General features: G+C 43.0%; 1 protein-coding gene and 1 long non-coding RNA gene across 2 annotated transcripts; one reads left to right on the plus strand and one right to left on the minus strand.

Moving 5' to 3' along the window:
• Positions 1–14,822: 14,822 nt before the first annotated feature.
• On the minus strand, positions 14,823–19,833 carry LOC148060990 (tumor necrosis factor receptor superfamily member 14-like). Its single transcript, XM_087779948.1, has 7 exons — positions 19,413–19,833; positions 18,865–18,947; positions 16,309–16,411; positions 15,355–15,480; positions 15,129–15,278; positions 14,975–15,057; positions 14,823–14,906 (listed from the first exon to the last, which is right to left on the minus strand). Exons 2-7 carry the CDS (start codon positions 18,892–18,894, stop codon positions 14,868–14,870), a joined length of 531 nt encoding a protein of 176 aa, XP_087636074.1. The 5' UTR covers positions 18,895–18,947; positions 19,413–19,833; the 3' UTR covers positions 14,823–14,867.
• LOC148060991 (uncharacterized) lies at positions 16,957–17,926 on the plus strand. Its single transcript, XR_015709273.1, has 3 exons — positions 16,957–17,199; positions 17,330–17,364; positions 17,463–17,926. It is a non-coding gene; the product is annotated as an uncharacterized LOC148060991 (long non-coding RNA).
• Positions 19,834–25,084: the final 5,251 nt, after the last annotated feature.

The raw sequence follows: 25,084 nt of genomic DNA on the forward strand, positions 1-25,084 counted from the left end.
TGATGGGGCCCGGGCGTTCTCCAGCGTGTGGAGAACGTCCGGGTCCAAGGTCCCGATCAGCTCGTCCCGTGCAGGAGCCACACCTTGAGAGTCCCCCCCGCCCGACACAGGGCAGCGGGGCCCCAAGGGATGGCCCACGGGGCCCCGACCGCCATGCGCACCAGCTCTGGGAACCAGAGCGCCCCCGGGGAGTCTGGTGCCACTAGAATTAACCTCAGCCCCCCCCGCCTCGTCCTCCGAATCAAGGGGAGAAGGAGCCGCGGAGGAGGGAAGGCCAACAGCAGACCGACCGGCCACCTCGAATGGGCTAAAGCGTCCACGCCTAGTGGGGGGCAATCCGAAGCCCTGAGGGAGAACCAAAGAGGGCATTTGAAGTTCTCCTTGCTGGCGAAGAGGTCTGCAACCGGGTGACCGAATCGAGACCAGATCTCGCTTGCCACTGCCTCGGACAGACCCCATTCGTCCTGGACGGCCCCCCTCGACAGTCTGTCCGCTACTGCATTCAGCTCGCCCGGGACGTGCTGGGCTCTGAGCGAAAGCAGGTGACAGTCCGCCCACAGCCAAATCTTCCTTGCCACACACAGAAGTGCTGGGGATCTGACTCCACCTTGGCGATTTACGTACGCCACGGCGGTGGAGCTGTCTGAAAATACTAGGACGTTGGACCGTGACAGTTGGGGAGAGAGGTGAAGCAGGACATTGTGAATCGCCTTCAGCTCTAGCCAGTTTATGTGTCTGAGCACCGGACTGCTCCAGACCCCACTGGCGTAGGCCTGACCCGAGGTGCCTCCCCAACCTGTCAGGGAAGCGTCTGTAAACACTTGAGTGTAACGAAGGACGCAACCCAATGGAACTCTCCGCCTGAGGTTGGCGTGAGAGTTCCAAAACTGGATGTCCTGCAAAACCCGAGCGGGAAGGCGCACTTTCCGACCTCTTTCCCGCTTGAGGTCTAGCTTGAGACGACCAAACCATCTCTGAAGCTCCCTCATGTGCAGCAAGCCCAGCCGAACAACCGTGTGGGCTGCCGCCATGAGCCCCAGGAGGGACATAACAGTGCCTGCTGTTGTCACGTGACACCGAGCTTCCAGCAACTGTGTTGTCAGTCGGAGAATGGGCTGGATACGCACGTCCGGGAGGCGCGCGTATCCTTCCTCCGAGTTCAACAGTACCCCCAGGTAAACTAACTGTTGAACTGGAGTCAGAGCGCTCTTGCTGAGGTTCACTGTGAACCCCAGGGTGGCAATATGGCTCAACACCTTCTGTGTGTGAGCGTTACTTTCTGCCTCTGACCTGGCAAGGATCAACCAGTCGTCCAGATAGGTCAAGATCCTTACCCCACTCACTCTCAAAGGCTCCACTGCTGCTTCCACACACTTGGTGAAGGTCCTGGGTGCCAGAGAGTAGCCGAACGGGAGTCGAGTGTACTGAAACACCCGACCCTCGAGGGCGAAACGCAAGTACTTTCGATGTCTCTTGACTATCGGTATGTGAAAGTACGTGTCGGTCAGGTCGATAGATGTCATCCAATCTCCTGGACATACACCTGAAAGCAGTTTCTTGACCGTCAACATGCGAAACGGGCGGGTAGCTATGAACTTGTTCAAATAGCTGAGGTCCAGAATGGGCCTCCAACCCCCGGTCTTCTTCGCCACGAGGAAGTACCGGGAGTAAAACCCTGTCATCATCTCGGCTGCAGGGACCAGTTCTACGACCTCCTTCTGCAGCAGAGTAGACACCTCGTTTCTCAAACAGGATAGTTTCTCCTGCTCCGCCATACGCGTCCAGAGAATCCCTGAAAACCGCGGGGGTTGACGGGCAAACTGTAGCGCATAGCCCCGCCTGATTACTCCCCCCAGCCAAGTGGGTCCTAGAAGTAAAACCAGGCGACTCCAAGCCGAATAATGTTCTGTCAGAACCGCAGCCCTGGCGAACCTTGGGTAGTCCTCAGGCCCGCCCCCCAAGGACGGGCCGTAGACGAAAGGGCATCACACAAGCCGCGTCTCTATCTCTTGAATCCACAGAGCATGTACTCGAGTTGGATTCACTAGAACCCCCACTCTCATACATAAAAGCCGGCTCTGTGGGAGAAGCGCGCAAGTGTGCGTGAGACACCTCAGATGCGCGTCGTGCGTGTTCCCTTCCCCCCCCGGAAGTCTTCCCAACTCCCTGAGCACTTCTTAGTGTCACCGGAGCTGACAAAACCCGCGATGTGGAGGAATGCGCTGGAGAATTAACCCGGAGCTGAAGAGAGTTAGGTCGCGCGCGCGTCGGCACCGCATCACTCACCCGGTCCCGTACATTCTCCAGCCCCGCTGGCGGTCCCGACCTGTTCGTCACTCGTGAGATCCGACCGCCACGCACCTCTCCAGTTGATCGACCAGACGGGACGGAAGTTCCTCGCCCTCGCCTGGTCTCAGAAAGGCGAAAAAACTCGCGCGTAAAAGCACCAGGTTGCGTCAGTTCCATGGCGCTTCTCCGCCGCCAAACGTGACGTCCTCCACGGTGCCAGTGTTTGTAGACAGCGCTGTGGGGGAAGGAACAACCTCCGGTTAACATAGACATGTCCGGACAAGTTCCACTCACCTCATCAGCTGTCACGCTCTGTCGGGCACGAGCGCTGGTCGACGCGGAAGTAAACACAGCTGACTCAGCCGGTCTCGCGGACCTCTGCTCGTCTGTAAACAAAACACGTGTTATTGCAGTCTCGGTATGACCCGGACGAAGGGGTTTAAAACCTCCTTCGGACTGTGTTATGAGAGGAAAATCACGCCGTCTATGACCGGCGGAGCATGTTATCTTAGCATTAGCGGCGAAAGTTTCTAATGACGCCTGTGAATACGTCACACTCACAGGCGGAAACACATGCACGCTACCAACATCTCTCTCAGAACGAACCACAGAAACGTCATACGTTCTTTTGTTTTTATTTACATAGAGCCCTTTGAAAGAGTAGGGGGGAGGAGGGCTCCCCCGAGACGAAGCCTCGACGCCCCTGCGTCCTCGCCGCTGCGGGTCCCTCCTCCGCTGGCTCCGCTGCGGCTGCTGGCTCCGCTGCTGGCTCCCCGGCTCCTGCTGCGGAACCCGGCGCCCGCCGCGGCTGTTGCCGTTGCTGCTGGTGCTGCTGGGGCGGCTGGCTCTGGTGACGCTTTCCCCCCGCACCAGCTGATGGGGCCGACGAACGGGCTCTCCGTCTCCGAGCGCCGGACCCCCGTCGCGCCTCGTCCTCACACCCATGCAGGTGATGGCGGAGCTGCGCCGACTCCTGCTGCGCTGCCTCCTGCCGGGCCACGACGTTCCGGAGCTCCGGACCGAACAGGGAGTCCTCCGTTATTGGTCCGTCCAGGAGGAGCCTCCGGTCTCTCTCCGGCAGCGCTGTGGCCAGGTCTAGCCACAGGTGCCGGTGGCCCAGCTGTCCAGTGTCGCGTAGACCCCCTCCCAGGATCGCGTACGCCTGCGACATCCGGAGGAGCACAGCCACCGAGTCCTTGACTTCCTCCAACTCCGAAGGTCCAAGGTCGTCTCGGTCCACGGTGAGCCTGTCGAGCGCACCGCACAGGAGAGCCATGTTGTTCGCGAGGGAGACCACCTGCGTCCCCCCCTTGTAGGATCGGTTGAACAACATTGCCGTCAACCTGACTTCAGCTCTAGGCAGAGCTACAGGGCGGCCTGGCCACAGTCGAGCCCCCGGGTCGAGGGCGGCACGTACCGTATCCGAGGGCTCCGGGACACCGCGCCGCCAGTCCAGTCCACACGGCAATAGGGTCCATAGGATCCTACGGGAGGCCCTGAAGCCATGGGAGAGGCAGACCCTCGCCGCGCGTAGCCCCAGATCTCGTCCAACTTAGGACAAATAACCCCCGGAACAGCAGGCCTGCGCGCTTCGTTCCGCCCGACCTTCACTCCGCATGTAAACGGTGGTTGCGCGAGTGGAGGTACGGGGGGGAGCTCGACCTCCATGCGGTTCGCCGCAGCGGTGAATATGCGCGGCAGGACGTCAAGCAGGTAGCGAGGAACCGGCCCGGCTCCCCCGACCGCTTCGACGTCCCCTGGCTCGGAACCGAACAGGGTGCTCGGATCCGCCTCAAAACACCGCCGGTCGTCCTCCTCGTCGTAGTCGGCCCACGACCTGGCTGGAGGACGCCGCGTGCGCCGACGGGCCTCGTATGCTCCCCGTCTCTTCCGGACCTCCTCTGGAAGCATACGGCAGGCCCCACAATCCGCAAACGCGTGATCTGGGCCTAGACAGACGAAGCAGAGAGCGTGTGTGTCCCCCCTCCCCAGGGGGGTGTCACACGTTAAGCACAAAGACACATCTACTTCCACGTTCATGCTCACGTCCGCCATGCTGTATCCAGGAGCTTTCTCGCTGAGTTGAAAATGGAGAAAGTGCGGCGGGTGCTTCCCGCCTTTATAGGAAGGTACTGCCACCTGCTGGGTGGCGAGTTCATTAAGCTTTCTCAGAGACGAGGCGGTGCCTCGGGGTAAACCCATAGCGAAGCCGTTGGAGGGCGGAGCACCAATGACGTAGAACACACACACGCACGCACACGCAGACACATAAAAAAACGCGCACACACACATAAAACAAATGCGCACGCGCATACATAAAACATATGGGCACGCACATACATAAAACATATGCGCACGCGCATACATAAAACATATGCGCACGCGCATACATAAAACGAATGCGCACGCGCACACATAAAACGAATGCGCACGCGCATACATAAAACATATGCGCACACGCATACATAAAACGAATGCGCACACGCATACATAAAACGAATGCGCACACTCATACATAGAACATATGCGCACGCGCATACATAAAACGTATCTGACGCGCACACATAAAACGAATGCGCACGCGCATACAGAAAACGAATGCGCACGCGCATACAGAAAACGAAGGAGCACGCGCATACATAAAACATATGCGCACGCGCACACATAAAACGAATGCGCACGCGCATACAGAAAACGAATGCGCACGCGCATACAGAAAACGAATGCGCACGCGCATACATAAAACATATGCACACGCGCACACATAAAACTAATGCGCACACGCATACATAAAACATATGCGCACGCGCACACATAAATGAATGCGCACGCGCACACATAAATGAATGCGCACGCGCACACATTAAAATGAAAAGAGACTTTAATAAACAACAACATGTACCTCTGCTCCTTCCATCAGTGATAGCTTTGTAGATTCTTCTGCGTCTGACTGCTCTCCCACTACCGTAACACCTTCACAAAAGCGCAAGTTTTTTTTTATAGTTGCGGTTGTCGTAGTGACTTTGACTGTTATAAACCACCATGCAGGTGGACAACGCATGCGCAAATGCATCGTTGATTTCATCATCGTGTACTGTACTGACACTAATATAATGTTTTTCCATCATATTTGTCCATCATGACGAGTGCCATGGATCATACAATGAGATCACCTGTGCAAGTGAAGCTTCTGTCTACAGAGCATGACTACAGCCAAGGTAATGTTAAACTCTTCTGTTAAATTGTTCTCATTTGGAGATAATATCCAAGGATTATGGACATGTTAGATTGGAAATTATTATACACTATACGTATACACCATAAGTTAAATGAATGCTAAAAAGATAATAAATATAGAGTATAAATTACTAGCCTCATCTAAGAGCTTAAACGTTTGAATACACATTCACAACCAACATTTCACTTCATACTGATATACACTGTCTCAAGGCTAGCTTGAAACAGAGTAGAGATTAATCAGCGACTTAACGAAGCATCTGTCTGTCTGCCCAGTTCACACCTGTGGGCGTGAAACAAAAGGGCAAAACGGAACACACCCAAAAAAGGGGGGCTGGAAGACAAAGGAACTTGCCCACACAACAGGGAAGCAAGGAAGCCTCACTCTCCAGGTGACCCGAGACAGGAACTAACTTGAAAGAACCACTGCCCCGGAAAAGACGCCCCCCTGGACAGGAAACTTTCCCTTAAATACAGAGGGGACCCATAACCCGAGACCGTCTTTCCCGGAGCTATTGACCTGTAGAGCTGCCGGCAAAGATCGAGTCCTTTCGATCGTAAAGTTGTATCTTTGTTTGACTTGTAGCGGCGAATAAACGACCCGTACACTCTGCATTTTGACCTTTTCTCTCCATATAACAAAGTATTAAGACCCAGACATGACGTCGTGTTGGAGCGACAGAAACAGACTAGTTTTAATCGTTTTAATTGGTGCGAGTGACCCTCGAATTTGTTTGGAGATTCTTGGACGAAAAGACGGCGACTGAGGCCAGTCAGACGAACGGGCCCAAAATATGGTAAGCAGAAAACCTTTTATTTAATTTCTGCATTTACTTTCGTCTGGCTGAGTTAATCGATTTAGAAGCCGTATGAGTGGATGGGTTGTGCGTTGGTTCCGCTTGTAAGGCAAGCAAACATATAACTTGCTGTTTTGGTTTTATTTTCCGTTACGACTTGGCACCTAAAGTAATCACAGATAGAACATAATTGGCCGGGGGTTCTATCGAGTGACAAATATATCTCTATTAGCACGCTTTAAAGGCATTTAATTCACCCTTTTAGAGATGCTTAACCCCCTTGAGTACGAATGGAGTGTGAATGGGAAAAAATAGAGCTTTTTATAGGTTACGCTGCCTTATGAATACTTATGTTATGATAAAAAACAAAAAACAACTTTCTTGATTAATGCAACGTTTACGCTAATGTGTGTTTTTCAAGTTTTAAATAAAGAAATTTATAGCTTTCTTAAATTTCTATTGGCTAAAAAAGATGGAAAAAACGGCTTACCATATTTATAAAAGAAGTTTCACGGTCAACTGCCGTGGACTTCTATTGGTTGAAAAAAGCGTTTTTTGCTTGTGAATTTCATGTTGCAAGTTTTTTTATACAAATTTTTGGTAATTATAAAATAAGTATTCAAGCGTGTTATAATATTTTTTGGGGAAAAAGCATTTCTTGCGCCGCAAGTTCTACGAATTCAAATACTCTGTTTCTTATGTTACGTTGGTTGCATAGTCAGTACCTATATTGTGATAAAAAAAATAACGACTTTCTTGACTAAATGCGACGTTAATGCTAATACGTGTTTTTCAAGTTTTGTGGAAAGAAATTCTTCAGTTTCTATTGGTTTAAAAAATAGTTTTTTCTTGTAAGTTCTATGAGTTTTTTTTTAAAATGGTCAAATTAACTTTATTTGATTGTCATGTCATAATAAAGTTTGGGATTATAATATAGGTATTCAAGCGTGACAGTTCTCTTATAGAGAGGGAGACGAACAATTGGTGTAAAAATAAATAAAATAAAAATAAAAAAATAAGGAAAAAATAAAATAAATAAAAATAAGAAATGGATTTATCTGAACTGCAGGTAAAATGGCAGTCTTGTGGAATAGGATCATGTGGTGCTGTATTGTTTCGCTCTGTAAGTTGGTATGTGGAAAAAATTGCTCCATTGGATCGGAAAAATGTTGTAAAAAACTGGTATAAATGGGCTAAAAAGCAAAGAAAGGTTGGAAATCTGCCTGATTGGGGCATCCGTATGCCTGAAGAAGATATTCTTGGTGAAAATGTGAAAAATATTAATCTAGAACTTGAAGTCATTAGGAGGAGAAAAACAAGCATGTTGTTTAGTGAAAAATACAGACTGGCTTTGTTAGAAAAAACTAAAACTGATAGAGACAGATTTTTGGTGATTATGGAAATGGTAAAAATGATAAAGTTAAATACTGAAGTGATGGCACCAGTGAAAGCTGTTAAAAAGGAAGTTGTTGATGAAAATAATGTAACTGAAAAAACTGATTCACCACCACCTTACCTAGAAGGTGGAAACCAAAATGTAAACTCACAAATGTTGTCTGATAGATTGCAAAAAATTGTAATGAAAGAGAAAGTGAACACCCAAGCACCAGTGTTCAATGTTACAGGAGGGCAGCTGATGATGGATCAAGATGGTAATGAAATAGATAAAACAAAAGTGATACATTTAAAAGAGATAATCAATAATGTAGCAATAATAACACACAGGCAAGAAATTCTCACAAGAGATCTGTTAGAGACAGCAGAAAAAACACAGCAGATCAGTGATCAGTTGAAATGGCAATAGGACAAGGACATAACAAAGAAGATGTAGATGCGAGTGCAGCCCTGACAAGTGCACTAGAGACTGAAGCCTCATTATATTTCTGTCAATCTGTTTGCATAACCTTATCACCTGTATTTGTTCGGGTGACACGAACTGAGTGTTCTATTCAATAAAGGTCAAGCCCGAACACTCAGGAAACGTGTCAATAACTTCTGTCTGTAACTTTCACCCCATTAGTCAAGACATAACACCAACTGAATGTTACCTTATAAGGACTTGTGTGCAACAGTAGACAGACAACGGCCTTGTAAGATAACGGCCTTGTAAGAATATATGTGCGTTTTTTCACCCTCGAACCTCCGCCTCGGTTTCTCTCTTCACCATGAAGTCAAAACATACTGATAATTTGAACTCTCTGCTAACTTCAAGGTTTATTAAAAAAAAAAACACATGACAAACTTTAACAGACATCCACAGATCAAAGTTATGAATACACAACTCGTGACACACACACAATATCCTCATCATCACCTGAATAGATTCAAAACTGACCTTCTCATAACTTCTGATCATTCTTATCGTGTTAGAGGTGGTGTTGAGAAGCCCTCCAGAGAGGGAGAAATAAGAAGCCACTGTCCACTGCAGACTTAAATATATCATAGAAGGTAAACAAGAAACATGAGCCAGCATGAGTAAAGCTAAAACTTGACTAGCAAGTTTAAATGTAGTTTAGAAAACTACTCTTTGGACATGTGGTGATATAGTTAAGATGTGTAAATTACCAAACACAATAAATCATGATTTAAGATAAATACAACTTCCCTCAAACTAATAAGACTTTACTTAATGCTAAAAGAAGGAACATAGTGGTGTTATATATTTAAAAGGACATTCAATCGGACTTGACAAAATATCAAAAGGTAATCACGCGGCAGATGCATTGGCAAAACAAACCGCGGGTTATCAGCCACAAGGGCAAATGATGGTGGTTCCAGCTGAAGAAATGGATGAGCAGTCATCTTGGTCAAAAATTCTTCACATTCAATCTCAAGCATCACCTGAAGAAATTTCAATGTGGATAAATCAAGGCTCAGGGAAAACAGAAGTAGGTGTCTGGTGTAAAAGGGGACGCCCGGCTGCACCAGTTGCCTATCTGAAATCTGTAATCCTTGAGGCACATGGTCCTACACATGTAGGCAGAGAAGAAACAATTCGAAGATTGGACAATTGGTGGCATCCATTTAAAAACCAAATGGTGAAACAAGCACTAATCTTGTGTAATGTTTGCAATCAAGCTGCAATTAGGCCTACTCTCAAACCATTACCAGGACTAACACACCCTTCAGTTTTCTTTCCAGGACAAATGGTTGTTATCGACTATACTGACATGTTGGTCCCAGTTTCTGGATACAGGTACCTGTTGGTGATGGTGGACGCCTACTCAGGATGGCCAGAAGCATATCCTTGCCGGAAAGAAGATGCAAAAAGTGTCTCTAAACATTTGGTTAACCATTACATTCCAACTCATGGTTTTCCCCATTGTCTGAAAAGTGACAATGGCACGCATTTCAAGAACACCCACTTACAACAGGTGGAGCGCCAATTGGGCCTCAAACACAAGTTTGGTTCTGTTTACCACCCCCAGTCACAGGCACAGGTGGAGAAAATGAACAGGACGTTGAAGGACAACCTCAACCGAGTCATGATAAGTACCGGAGTCAACTGGCTCGCGGCACTACCAATGGCACTGATAAGTGTTCGAATGTCTGTTAATACCCGGACGGGCTACTCTCCATTCGAACTCCACACAGGTCGCTGTTTTCCAGGACCCCACGCTCCATTACCAATATCAAACCTAAAGGGTTCTCCAAGCAGACTGAAGAGGACCCCAAGCAACCCGTCCCACTGCAGGTCACCCCGTGTGTCTACCTGAAGGTGCTCAAGCGAAAGTGGACGGAACCACGCTGGACTGGTCCTCATCGCGTACTGGAAAGGACGTCTCACGCCCTCCGGCTGGAAGGCAAAGGAGACACCTGGTTCCACCTGACGCAGTGTGCAGCTGACCCCGAGAGCTGTGACAAACCCCTCCTCAACGTCAACGCCCACACCCCATCTACAACCCTGCCCCCCACCAACGTCGTCCCCGTCAACCTGGACAATCCTTCATCACCCCCGTCATCACTGTCTAACGTCTGACTGCTTGGCATGGCACCAAGAGTCGTGTGAGGAATTTTCCCTGCATCAACAACTGCCGCAGGTTTTTGCCCACACACTGAGCACTGAACACTGTCCTGATCAAGAAAAGGTGCAAGACCTCCTTGAATCCGCTGTTTCATTTTGCACTCTTTGAGTTTCGTTACGTTCTCTCGCATTTTTAATAATTTAGCTGTTGCACACTTAGTATTACCCATGGCTACCAGTATTCCTCGACATGTAATACGCTTGCATGTTTCTCAGGCGATAATTTTAAAGGGTTTTAAAATTTGTAGCAATTTTGTATTCCGTTTTTTATCCGTTTTTATCTCTTGGTTGTTGTCCTCCTTCAGAGGCCAAAAGGGGAAGTTGAAGCCTCATTATATTTCTGTCAATCTGTTTGCATAACCTTATCACCTGTATTTGTTCGGGTGACACGAACTGAGTGTTCTATTCAAGTCAAGCCCGAACACTCAGGAAACGTGTCAATGACTTCTGTCTGTAACTTTCACCCCATTAGTCAAGACATAACACCAACTGAATGTTACCTTATAAGGACTTGTGTGCAACAGTAGACAGACAACGGCCTTGTAAGATAACGGCCTTGTAAGAATATATGTGCGTTTTTTCACACTCGTAACTCAGAGCTCCGCGCACCTCTCGTTGTTATACATCTTGTGTAACTTCTTAATAAACCTTTTTGCCTGACCTCACGGACCGGACTCTGTCTCTCTACCCAAAGTATCCAACGAATCTGCTCGACTACTTCAAGACTATAGAGCAGTTGCGTGAAAAAACAAAGGACAAAGCAGAAAAATTGAAAAATGAAAAGTACAGTGAGGGAGAAAGCAGCAGTGAGGATGAGGAACAGGACAAATATTGTAAGTATAAACTTGACTCAGGCACGCCATTGAAACCTTCTAAACATACAGTAAAAACTAGAAAAGGTGAGAAAGGGACACTAAAAGGAAGATCAGATGGATTGGGAACAAGCCTTTCTGGACAATATCCTTTAGTGGTGAAGAGTAGAAGAAGGAGGGATTATACTGATTACGTCTCAGCAACTATGATGGATGTACAATGTCTGAAAGAAAAACTTCCTCCTTTGGAAAAAGGAGCAGGTCCGTGGATTAATGTTTTTTGCAACAATATGACAGGAATTGTATTGGCTATTGGAGATTGGAGACAAATTGTTACAGCATGTGTGGGTGCTGATGAAGTGTCAAAAATAGAAGAAGAAGCAGGAACTGAATGCGAGCCTCATCAGACACCATTCTCTTATCATTGAAGACATATATGGCTGGCCATGAGGGAGGCGTTCCCTACAAAGGTGGATGTGAATGAACTAACGTCATGCATGTACAAAGATGAAGAAAGTGGTAGTGAATATGTAACACGTTATAGGACTAAGTGGGAGGAACAACTGGGTGTTCCACTAACTGACAGTCACCTTGCACTCTTCAGGGGGGCAAATGTTAAGGGATGCCCAACTTCTGTAAGAAACCGTTTAGAGGCTGTAGTAGGATTGGATAAAAAATCTATAATAGAATGGGAAGAATATTTAAGCCATTATGTTAAGATGTTTAACAAAGAATTGAAAGAACAAGAAGAATGTGAGAAAAATGACATGAGACAATTGAATAAAACAAAACTCTCTGAGCTTCGTCAACAGGTCAAGGAAAGACAGAAAGAAAAACAAATGGTACAACGGCCACCAATTACTGCAGCCCCACAGTATTTCACACCACACGACGACTGTTGTTATTCATGTGGGCAACCAGATCACTGGAGTAATGAATGTCCTTTCTACCTTCAGCATTATTTAACAGCCTAAAATACAATAATTTATAAATCTGCTTTCACCCCCCTACCTGATATGAATCCTCAGCCCTCAAACTAATGGTAGCATAAAAGAATAGCTAAAAATGATACAGTAGCAACAAGACAAAATAATTACATTTTTAATGCTATTTCTAACTGAATGTGTTAAGTTGTGTAATTACAGGAAAGGAGATGTTTTAAATCAGCTACACAGAGGCTGGAGCGAGTTGTGTTGTGAGGACAGTTAAAACAAGGTATTTGGGTAAATCAAAGTGAAAAAGAAAAGAAAAATGAAAAAATAAGCAAACAAAAACTAAGAATGAACCTAAAAACTTAAACCACACTAACAATAAAAATTAGCTCATTTAGATTAAAACTAAAACTGATCTAGATTTAAAATAAACCAAAGAAGAAATAAAAAATATATTAAAAGTAGAAATAAAATATATATTAAAAGTAGAAATAAAAAATATATATAAAAAATGTTAATAAGAACCAATATAGAAATAATAAAAATACAAAATAAACACGAACAACAAAACAAATGGGGTAAAAGAACATGTATTGTGGTCGGCTCATACTGCCAGATAACAGGCAGGGCAGCGGACGTGTATATTACTCTCTCCAACCAGGGTCAAAATCAGTGGACGCAGGATTTTCTGACCTGGATGAGTAAACGCACTCAGAAGCATCAACCACATTCCCCATCAGAAGAAACAAGCGGATAAGTACATGGGGAAATTACACAATTCTATTACATTAATAAACTTTTTTTTTTTGGTCAGAGCTACTCCTGAATGAAGGTTGTTTGTGTGTAGGTTCAAGAAGATGGACTTGGAGAAGATCGAAGAAGACGGATTTCTGGGATCGGTTTTTTCCTCTGCACGCCTGGAATCGGAACATGGACGAAGAGGACTAGATGACGAAGAAGAACAGTCACACCGACTATGGAAGATGAAGAACGAACAGACCGACTGCAGAGGATGATGATAACGATAATGCTGATGGACTGGACTGCTGAGAAACATGAAAGAATGATGAAAGACCACTTCTGAATGAGGCCAAAACTTTGTGTCACCGTTTAAAAATAATATTAATATTACAGACAGATGATTATTTTTTCGGTTATACATATAGCGTGTGCAGGTACATGATAATAATATGTTGTTTGGAAAATGATAATATTAGATAAAAAACGATAAAATGTTGCTGCGGAACAACCATTTACTTAGAAAATTGTACCTTTTTGTTTATGACATGACCTGTAAAGGCCACGTCAACAGGGGGAGTTGTTAGATTGGAAATTATTATACACTATACGTATACGCCATAAGTTAAATTAATGCTAAAAAGATAATAAGAATATAGAGTATAAATTACTAGCCTCATCTAAGAGCTTAAATGTTTGAATACACATTCACAACCAACATTTCACTTCATACTGATATACACTGTCTCAAGGCTAGCTTGAAACAGAGTAGAGATTAATCAGCGACTTAATGAAGCATCTGTCTGTCTGCCCAGTTCACACCTGTGGGCGTGAAACAAAAGGGCAAAACGGAACACACCCAAAAAAGGGGGGCTGAAAGACAAAGGAACTTGCCCACACAACAGGGAAGCAAGGAAGCCTCACTCTCCAGGTGACCCGAGACAGGAACTAACTTGAAAGAACCACTGCCCCCCTGGACAGGAAACTTTCCCTTGAATACAGAGGGGACCCATAACCCGAGACCGTCTTTCCCGGGGCTATTGACCTGTAGAGCTGCCGGCAAAGATCGAGTCCTTTCGATCGTAAAGTTGTATCTTTGTTTGACTTGTAGCGGCGAATAAACGACCCGTACACTCTGCATTTTGACCTTTTCTCTCCATATAACAAAGTATTAAGACCCGGACGTGACGTCGTGTTGGAGCGACAGAAACGGACTAGTTTTAATCGTTTTAGACATAAACTTGTAGTGTGACTGCAGTTCACACTTTTAATGATGTCATCATTAAGTAGAAAAATGATTAATTACATACATGACCTTAATAATTTATCCAGATCTACTGTATGTTCATGTGTCAAAGACAGTAGAATTCTAGTGTCTCTTATCCCATCATGCAGGGAATAGCAGGTTTGATATAAATGTACATGAATTGATTCATTAAAGATATTATTAAATTTGTCTCTTTTAACATTAAGACTTCATCACAAAGTATAATTTCTGGAGCTTATTTTACTTCAATGTTGACAACAGTTTATACTGAGTGGATCTTGTATAACGGTGAACAAAAACAATATTTTACACTCACATTTCCCCAGTTAATAAGAAGCTCAGGTGAAATGGAAACATGACTCATTATCAGCTGATCAGACATTTATGAGATTAATGAAAGGTTTGACAGAAACTGTTTTCTATATCACAGACTAAGATACACACACAGGCAAATGAAAACCAACCAGAAATATGTTCTGTTCACTGAACAGATAATTTACAAACACATTTTTCTTATTGTATAAAACTGAAACATTCTATTGAATGACTGAACAATCTACTTTAATATCCTCATGTCCATTTAGTTCATATTCAACGTCTGCTGTCTCTGGTCTGTTCATCTGGATTCTTGTCTCGGGGGCAGCAGCTTCAGCAGAGGACGTCAAAATTAAACGACAAACTACAGAACATGTGATCAGTAGAACGATCATAATCACAGAAACAATAATTCCAGCCACTTCTCCTGGTGTCAAACCTTCTCGACATACAGAGTCAGAAGAAATAGTTCCTTCTCGTAGATATGTTGAACATCTACAAAGACAAGTGGAGACAGTTTAGAAGAAAACACCTGAAGCAAACATTTGTGAAGCTTCACTCACTGTTTGTGATCCTGACGTGAACGTTCCATCTGAAAATGTTCCTTCACTGCAGGTTCCACACTCAGTGTCTGTGGAGGACGTTCCTGTGAAGAACATTGTGTGTGTCTTATAGTTTCTGCACTCTTGCATTTCACATGTTGGATGTGAAACTCACCTGCTCTGATGATGAACTGTCCTGGTTCACATGTGGAGTGTTGCTGTGCTGCCACACATGTGTCCACTGAGCCGTCCACACAGAAAAAACCCTCCAGAGGTTCACACTTGGTGTTTGCTGTGAAGGTACAGGATCTGATCTCTCTCAGTCCTGTTAGTCAATAACAAATTCTACATCACATCTACATACTGACCAACTCATCATTCTAGTGAAGAACAAACTTTACCTTCAGTACAGACGAGACACTTGAAACAATGTTTCTCTCCGTTCCATTTGTCCATGTAAGTTCCATCATCACAGACAGTGCAGGGCGGAGCTGGAAATTCTGTGCAATGAACATTGACTCTGAATCCTGTGAGAGAAATAATTAGATGATAAATTTGATTGACGTTTTACATCAAGACTACTGACAGTTACTCTTATAAGAAAAAAGGTCAACATTTAAAATAGGCAGAATAAATTTGATAGAATCAACATATAAGTGTCATGCTTATGTTCTTTTGTTTTATTTTGAAGGTGGTTTTCCGTTTTTATGTGTCCTGTGTTTTGAGTTGACAGACGCTGGCAGGTGCGCGGCTGGAGATGATCGAGTGGCGGGTTCTTCCCATTGATAAGGAGCGTCTCTACCTGGAAGAACTCGCCAGAGTATCGCATTTCCAGACCAGGTTGGCTATCCTTTCGATCTCGCTCCTCGCCTTTGAATCAGAACTGGAGAATCCTTTGGATACTCCTAACGTTGTCAGCACTTTTATTTACTCAAGTGAGTCCTTTTGTCTTTTTGTTTTAGTTGCTGTTGGGACCCCGATCTCCAGAAGTGCCCTGCCTTCGACCCGAGTGCCTGTTTTGTTTTTTTGTTCCGATTACGGACCGCTCTGGATTTATATAAGACTTTTTTTTCTGATTTTTTCCTCCGTGGATGTTTTGACTTCCGCATCTGGGTCTCATGCCCTGATCGGTTTGTGACAATAAGAGTTCTGCAACTTTGATGTAGCTTGATATTCTGTACAATCAACTCTTACTTTGTGACCTGTTAGACAAAATAATAAATCACTAGTTTGAGTCAGGCTTCTGCCTGTTACCTAAAGTAGCAAAAACATTGTCAAAAGTTTTATAGTTGTCATAGTGTCATTGTTGTATGTCTGAACCTCAAAAAAAGTCAAGGACCAAGACTGGATCTTACCTGGAAAACACTTTGGACAACATTCTTCTCCTTCGTCTGTCCTCAACACATATTCAGTGTAGTGACAGGTCAGTGTGTTTACCTCCATTATAGTGGAGAGCAACTGTATAAACCAAACAATTATGAACCATCTTCATCAGTCTCACCATATTTAGAAAGTGAGAGTAGATGAGCACAATTTCATTTCAAGACGTCATATCTGGCAGATTCGTCTTTTTATCTGTGTTACTGTGAAGTTTTTTATACTATATTAATGCTTGTGGATATTGTCCGTAGGTTTTGCCCGTAGATCAACCATACAGGGAGTGCATAATTATTAGGCAAATGAGTATTTTGACCACATCATGCTCTTTATGCATGTTGTCTTACTCCAAGTTGTATAGGCTCGAAAGCCTACTCCCAATTACGCATATCAGGTGATGTGCATCTCTGTAATGAGAAGGGGTGTGGTCTAATGACATCAACACCCTATATCAGGTGTGCATAATTATTAGGCAACTTCCTTTCCTTTGGCAAAATGGGTCAGAAGAGGGACTTGACAGGCTCCGAAAAGTCAAAAATAGTGAGATATCTTGCAGAGGGATGCAGCACTCTTAAAATTGCCAAGCTTCTGAAGCGTGATCAATCGAACAATCAAGCGATTCATTCAAAATAGTCAACAGGGTCGCAAAAAGCGTGTGGAAAAACCAAGGCGCAAAATAACTGCCCATGAACTGAGAAAAGTCAAGCATGCAGCTGCCAAGATGCCACTTGCCACCAGTTTTGCCATATTTCAGAGCTGCAACATCACTGGAGTGCCAAAAAGCACAAGGTGTGCAATACTCAGAGACATGGCCAAGGTAAGAAAGGCTGAAAAACGACCACCACTGAACAAGACACACAAGCTGAAACGTCTACTTGTAGACTGGGCCAAGAAATATCTCAAGACTGATTTTTCTAAGGTTTTATGGACTGATGAAATGAGAGTGAGTCTTGATGGGCCAGATGGATGGGCCCGTGGCTGGATCGGTAAAGGGCAGAGAGCTCCAGTCCGACTCAGACGCCAGCAAGGTGGAGGTGGGGTACTGGTATGGGCTGGTATCATCAAAGATGAGCTTGTGGGGCCTTTTCGGGTTGAGGATGGAGTCAAGCTCAACTCCCAGTCCTACTGCCAGTTTCTGGAAGACACCTTCTTCAAGCAGTGGTACAGGAAGAAGTCGGCATCCTTCAAGAAAAACATGATTTTCATGCAGGACAATGCTCCATCATTGCTGGCAAGAAAGGGTCTAAAAGAAGAAAAACTAATGACATGGCCTCCTTGTTCACCTGATCTGAACCCCATAGAGAACCTGTGGTCCCTCATCAAATGTCAGATTTACAAGGAGGGAAAACAGTACACCTCTCTGAACCGTGTCTGGGAGGCTGTGGTTGCTGCTGCACGCAATGTTGATCGTGAACAGATCAAAACACTGACAGAATCCATGGATGGCAGGCTTTTGAGTGTCCTTGCAAAGAAAGGTGGCTATATTGGTCACTGATTTGTTTTTGTTTTGTTTTTGAATGTCAGAAATGTATATTTGTGATTGTTGAACTGTTATATTGGTTTCCCTGGTGAAAATAAATAATTATAATGGGTATATATTTGTATATATACCCATATATTATATTATATATATATATATATATATATATATATATCCCTCCTTGTAAATCTGACATTTGATGAGGGACCACAGGTTCTCTATGGGGTTCAGATCAGGTGAACAAGGAGGCCATGTCATCATATATATATATATATATATATATATATATTATATATTATATTATATTATATATTGTCTTTGTCTTTAGACTTAGATTGTGTCATCTTGTTCTTCCTCTTTATGTTCTTCTTATTTTATTTTTTATGTATTATTTTTTATTGTTTATGAAAAATTGCTGGCTATTGTAAAAAAACAATTTCCCAAAGGAGACCTCCTGAGGGATCAATAAAGTTTTACCTTACCTTACCTTACCTTATATTTGTTTTTTGTTAAGTTGCCTAATAATTATGCACAGTAAAAGTCACCTGCACACACAGATATCTTCCTAAAATAGCTAAAACTAAAAAAGCCCTGCTCCAACTTCCAAAAACATTCACCTTTGATATTAATGAGTGTTTTGGGTTAATTAAGAGCATGGTTGTTGTTCAATAATAAAATTAATCCTCAAAAATACAACTTGCCTAATATTTCCGCACTCCCTGTAGGTTTGAATTCCACCTTATGTGACAAGGCCGTCAGACTTCCTTCGAGAGCTGGTCTACAGTGATCAGGACTTACCAAAGAGGGGTTCACTGAATAAACTCCTGATTTAAAAGAGAACCCATTTAAAATATGCAACAAAACAGTTAAAAAAACACAATCCATGTAAATATGTTGAAACATTGTTAGGGCAGTGACCACTTGTGATGGGACAATACGATACAATGTTGACACTGAGAAAAAAATGTCTTCTACTAAACATGCAAAGAATCAAACTTTGAAACAACGGCAGCAGCAACACGTATTGTTAACAAGTAGATAGTTGTTTTCTCACCAGCATCAGCATCACCACTGTTCTCCACATCTTCTTAAAACATTCCAGTCAGGTCCCAGGAGGAGAGATCCACCATCTACAATCTGTGGAAACAAAGGAGACAGTTTGATTGCAGAACTACGACTGTATTCGCTTTTAGTTGAAAAATAATGTGAGGAGTCTGTATGTTTTTAGAATTCTTCACACTGATAAACTATATTTGCATTGATTCACGTTCTGTTAATAATCTTGGTATGGTATACAATGGTGTTGTATTTGTGATTTGGCCTAGAAGATTTAACTTAAAAACATGGGGTGCTTCTCCCCGCTTAAAGATTGAAGCGCTTCTATACACAGTATTACGGTAGTGACACACCGGTTTTTGCTCAAATTATCATTACTACAGTAAAACAAACGGAGATAAATGAAGCATAAATCTAGTTTATATCTTATTTATTTAGAAGATAGCTGGGAACGGCGACAGGTCTTGATACCTTCACTTAAACTCAGCGTTACATTTACCGATGTCAATAAACTGAAAAGAGACTTTAAAAAACAACAACATGTACCTCTGCTCCTTCCAGCTGGACACTCAACATCCTTATCCTTCAACAGTTGATACTGTGACGTCACTCCTTCAACATCCTTATCCTTAAGATCATTTAATATCAGAGGATTTTTGAGAATCTATCAGTGATAGTTTCGTAGATTCTTCCGCGTCTGACTGTTATAAACCTCCATGTAGGTGGACAACGCATGCACAGATGCGTCGTTTATTTCCAACCTTGTGTACTGTACTGACACTAATATAATGTTTTTCCATCATATTTGTCCATCATGATGAGTGCCATGGATCATACATGAACACACGTGTTTAATGATTAATATTTGTTACCAGAGAACAATTGTTTCAACTGTAATGAAGCATAAATGTTTGATATTTACCAATTAGTGTTAAATATTAGTTATATTGATGTTTGAGACGAAATGGGGACCCTTGAAAAAAAAAAGAAAGACCCACACTGTTAAGTCTTTCTGTAGGTTTGTTTATTGGACATAATAAATAGTTTTAGCAACATAAAGAGGGCAGCAGAGAGTACAAGTTGCTTTGCGTGCAGGTGGAGAGAGAGGACGAGCTAATGAGATCACCTGTGCAGGTGAAGCTTCTGTCTACAGAGCATGACTGCAGCCAAGGTAATGTTAAACTCTTCTGTTAAATTGTTCTCATTTGGAGAGAATATCTAAGGATTATGGACATAAACTTGCAGTGTGACTGCAGTTCACACTTTTAATGATGTCATCATTAAGTAGAAAAATGATTAATTACATACATGACCTTTATAATTGATCCAGATCATCTGTTTGTTCATGTGTTGTAAATCTAAAACATACAAAGACAAAGTAGAATTCTAGTGTCTCTGATCCCAGCATGCAGGGAATAGCAGGTTTGATATAAATGTACATGAATTGATTCATTAAATATATTATTACATTTGTCTCTTTTAACATTAAGACTTCATCACAAAGTATAATTTCTGGAGATTATTTTACTTCAATGTTGACAACAGTTTATACTGAGTGGATCTTGTATAACAGTGAACAAAAACAATATTTTACACTCACATTATCTTAAGAAGCTCAGGTGAAACGGAAACATGACTCATTATCAGCTGATCAGACAATTATGAGATTAATGAAAGGTTTGACAGAAGGCGGAGAGGTCCATACTTTCTTCTCCCCAGTTACATCGTTCAGCTCTTTCTGGAGGACCGCCTTGTGTTTCCAGCCCAGTGGAGGAACATGGTTATTCAGTGTGTTCTGGGTCTTCCCCGCGTTCTACCATCTGTGGAAAATGTTCGACTTCATCTGGATTATTCACAGATGAATAAATTGATCTAAGACAAGAACAATTATTTTATTACACTAACCACCTCCACGGTCGTTTATAACAGTAAAAGGTCCCGTAATGATTTCAGCTTCAGACTGAACTTTCTTTCTCTTCACTCCAGATGTTCCTTGTTGACAGTTGTTTTAACAAACTGTCTCTTATAAAAAACAAAACATTTTACCTGGTGACTCTACTTTGCTCCTGGTCCTTTGTGACGCTGAATACAGGAAAAAACGTTTAAATCTTTAACATCCTGGTCCTTGTCTTACATTAGAAACACAACACTACACAACATCTACACACTTTTACTTGCTCACCATTTCCCTGAGAAAATTCAAAAGGTTACTTGTCGGTTGTGTTGGTTCTGACCCTGCAGCGTCTTCCTGAAAGTCTTGTGGAGTCAGTTCAAAAATCAAAGTTCACAACATTTAAAGGAGAGACAGAGTTAATGTTTCATCTTGTCGCACATGCGCAGATGGATCATGGTTTACTGACGCTAAAATAATGTATAATATATCTACACTGCGTCATGTGCTGTTTTTATATTTATATTTTGTTTGTAGGTTTTGTGTAAGTTATATATAGATTCGTTTTAGTGACACTAGAGGGCAGCAGAGAGTACAAGTTGCTTTGCGTCACCTGTGCAGGTGAAGCTTCTGTCTACAGACCATGACTGCAGCAGATGGAGAAGAAAAGAGAGATAAATCTCTCTTGTACTCGTATTGTTTTCTCGTTTATTTCACTCAGTTTTACACTTATTCTTATACAACGGTATTATGTTAATGTTGTCATTTAAATTAAAACATCCAATTGAGATTAAACTCAAACCATATTTATTAGATACGAAACAAGGAAGATTTAAATGATTGTAACCCCTTTTGTTGACTGTAATGACGTATCCAACCGGATGTTTTAAAATGAATATTTACAGTAGGGTTAAACATTTTTAGTAGACACGCCCCTTCTCGCTACCTGTAGGTGAACCTCTGATGAAGCGGGAGATTCAAAAGAAACTAGTCTCTACCGGCGTGACAAGCTTCAGGTAAGATATGATCGTGGTTGGATTATGTTTTTCTTTTTTGTTTTTATATATCCTACTTTCTCCATTTATGTCCCTTTTAATTAGTTTCATTACTCCCTGGGGAGTGCTAAGAGTAAAAAAAACAACCTTTAAGGACCTTCTCCTGGGACCTCAGATGTCTCTTCATAGACAGCAAGTCCTCAGGAGGCGAGAAGTGTTGGAGCGTCATAGACGTCATGAAGCTCATCGGCAAAAGGGGTTTGAGCGACAGAGTCAAGCTGAGGCAGCATAGACACTGACTATGACACTATTGATCATGGGACATTTTTAGAAATAATTGTTTGAAATAACGTCTAATTGAGTAAGGTAAAAGTATGTCCATTGACGTTGCTTTAATTATTAATTAAAATATTTATCTCTCTGGTTTTAACTAAGGCTTTGGGATGTTTTAATTGCATTTCTGAACGTACTCTCAGCTCATGATATATTGTATTTGTGATTTAAGTAACATTTTTGTTTCTCATTCATATCTTTCAGAGGGGACTCCAGAGAGGACTCAGACCAAAATGGACTTCTTCAAATGTCATGTTTTCACTTCTTTTTTTTTCTCCAATATTATTTTTCGGTTTTCACTTTAGTTCTCATTTTCATAAATGATGTGGGTTTTGTTTTCATGTACTACATAGTTAGCTTTGTTTTTGCATCTATTGTTAAATAACATGTGCTTAGTGTTGAAATTGTGTTGCCATCTCGTGTCTACTCATTGTATCAATGAGTATCCATGATTGAACTCACCACGCTATTGTAATTATTTAACTGCATGCTACTTTAGGGTTCAGGTAAATGTTTACTGTATAATTTAGGTACAAAACAACGGAAAATGCTTTTGCGCGCGCGCACACATAAACAAACGCACGCGCACACATAAAACAATTGCACACGCACACAACACGCACGCACACATAAAACAAATGCGCACACCGACATAAAACAAACGCGCACGCACACATAAAACAAATGCGCACGCGCACACATAAAACGAATGCGCACGCGCACACATAAAACGAATGCGCACGCGCACACATAAAACAAACGCGCACATAAAACACACGTATGCATACACAGACATGCACTGACACACGCACACACACACGGTGACATGCACACATAAAACACACGCAAGCACGCACACATAAAACAAACGCGGACGCACACATAAAACAAACGCGCACGTACACCTAAAACGCACGCATGCACACACAGACATGCACCGACACATGCACACACACACGGTGACATGCACACAAACGCATAACTACACATCACAAACAAAGCTATAAAATGAATAAAACAAATGTGCACACACATTTGTGTGTCTCTGTGTGTCATGCAGAAACACAAACGCACAAACATACAAGATACATGACTCTGAGAATAAACAAAATCACATCATATAAATATTTAATCTTGATTTATTTCAACATCAACAGACAAAAGTTAGTTTCGCAGGCGACGCCTTAAAATGAAGCTCCAGTTACACAAAACGACTTCATGATTACATTTATGTTCATATCTATATTAAACCATTTTGTCGACGTGTGGCTTCAAACATCAGCGATGACGTGTCCTTCATCAACTGAAAACAAAGTGTCATGAGATGTTTCCTCAGCTGAGCTCATTGAACGACAACCTCACAACCTCACGCTGCTCCTGCCGTCGACCCTAATGCTGTTTATCTTGGCAGCGATCAGTGGCGAGCGGCGCCCTCGCAGATCTACGTTCACTTCCTGGAGCGCGTGGACGTCGGCTGCGTGACCGGCCAGCAGATCAGCCAATCGCTGCTGCTGCGAGGGACGCAAAGTCTCCACAAGGTCCATGTCTTGTCGTCGCAGCCTCTGGAGCTGAAGGTAAAGCGGCTGCTGTGCTCGTGACCCTGTTGACCCCCCAGGACGAGTTTCATCGAACCGAAGCGATAAATATGAATATTTTTCTTATATAGTAGATCTAACGCTCGTGCCTGCATCCACAGTTCTGCTGGTCAGCTCCGACCATCTGAAGAACATCGAGAGTTCGCTTCACATTGTTGTGATGGAATGATGTGAACTCTGGGAATAATCGCATTTTGTCAATAAAAGAAGTTTAGGCTGCTAAAGCAGCAGACGTCGTCCTGAATGATTAGTTCTACAAAAACGACGTTGAGAAACTACTGACTACAGTGAATCATTTAGACGCCTCTGAACTGAATTCTTTCTCTTGCGTCACAAAGCAAAAAACAATGAACTCTCAAATCAATAATGATATAAAATCTCTTGTATTTAAATCTTTTTGTTTCAAAATAATAAAGTGGTACGTTCATGTGTTATCTTTTATTATACAAGTGCCTTGTATGAAAATTTTGATTTAAAGCAAATAAATGGGAATTGTCTTTTATTTAACTAGGACTAAGTCTTGGACTCGGCACTAGATAAGTCTCCTCAAAGAGAAGGTAAACAATCTGTTAGTTTGCATGATTTGACATTGAGTATTTAAACGATGAATCCCAAATATATAAGCCGACTAATAAAACCTATGCTCAGGCTGTTGGTAACAAAGGTACTAAAGATGCATAGAAACTAGGCTGTATTAAGAGAAGTCAAACCTTCAATGTGTGTGAAAAATGTGCCAAGAGCAAAGATGTAAGCAAGTAATTTATATTTATAGAGCGCTTTTCCAACAATCAAAAAACAAACTCAAAGTATATACTTTAAAGGTCAAGATAACACTGAATAACAGGAGTTCCAGAAAACCAAGGAAAAGCACAAATAAAAACGTCTAAAGATGTTTCTTGAAAGAGTCAGTAGACTCCATGAAGATTCTGTAGTGCGGTGGATAGAGCAAGTGCCTCAGAAACTCTTCAGTCGGCTCCAGCTTGGGTTCAATACCCACATTGACTAGCTAGATGACATTTCACTTGTGGTTTTTTGGCCTTTAAATCTTGATCTGGATCACAAATGCGACCTAAGCACAAGTCCTGCTGTGAGGTGGTCGTGGTCTAGTGGAGGCTATCTTGGATTCGCAGACGGCTGTCGTTGAACATGAGTGAGATCAACTCCCGTCTCAGCTTATAAATCTTAGACATCCCTGGTAAACTTTTAAAGTGATGTCCCCAATATGTATGCTAAATAGGCCCGGAGCACAGGGCAAAATGTGAAAGTTCTATGGTGGAGTGGATAGAGCAAGTGCCTCTGAAACCTCTCAAATCATGATTTTTTGTGTTTGGTAATTTACACCTTAACTATTTCACCACATGTCCAAAGAGTAGTTTCCTAAAACTAATGTTTTTTTTATGTTTT

Source organism: Callionymus lyra, chromosome 18 (assembly GCF_982586985.1).
Source record: "Callionymus lyra chromosome 18, fCalLyr1.hap1.1, whole genome shotgun sequence".
Lineage (NCBI taxonomy): Eukaryota > Metazoa > Chordata > Actinopteri > Syngnathiformes > Callionymidae > Callionymus > Callionymus lyra.

What these genes read in the sequence shown, in the direction of transcription:
- LOC148060990 (XM_087779948.1), bottom strand. Translation starts at nt 18,894, where the DNA reads ATGTGGAGAACAGTGGTGATGCTGATGCTG. An exon ending in TTGTCCAAAGTGTTTTCCAG is followed by an intron (nt 15,481 to 16,308) that starts GTAAGATCCAGT and finishes TTTCTCTCACAG; the next exon opens with GATTCAGAGTCAATGTTCAT. An exon ending in GTGTCTCGTCTGTACTGAAG is followed by an intron (nt 15,279 to 15,354) that starts GTAAAGTTTGTT and finishes ATTGACTAACAG; the next exon opens with GACTGAGAGAGATCAGATCC.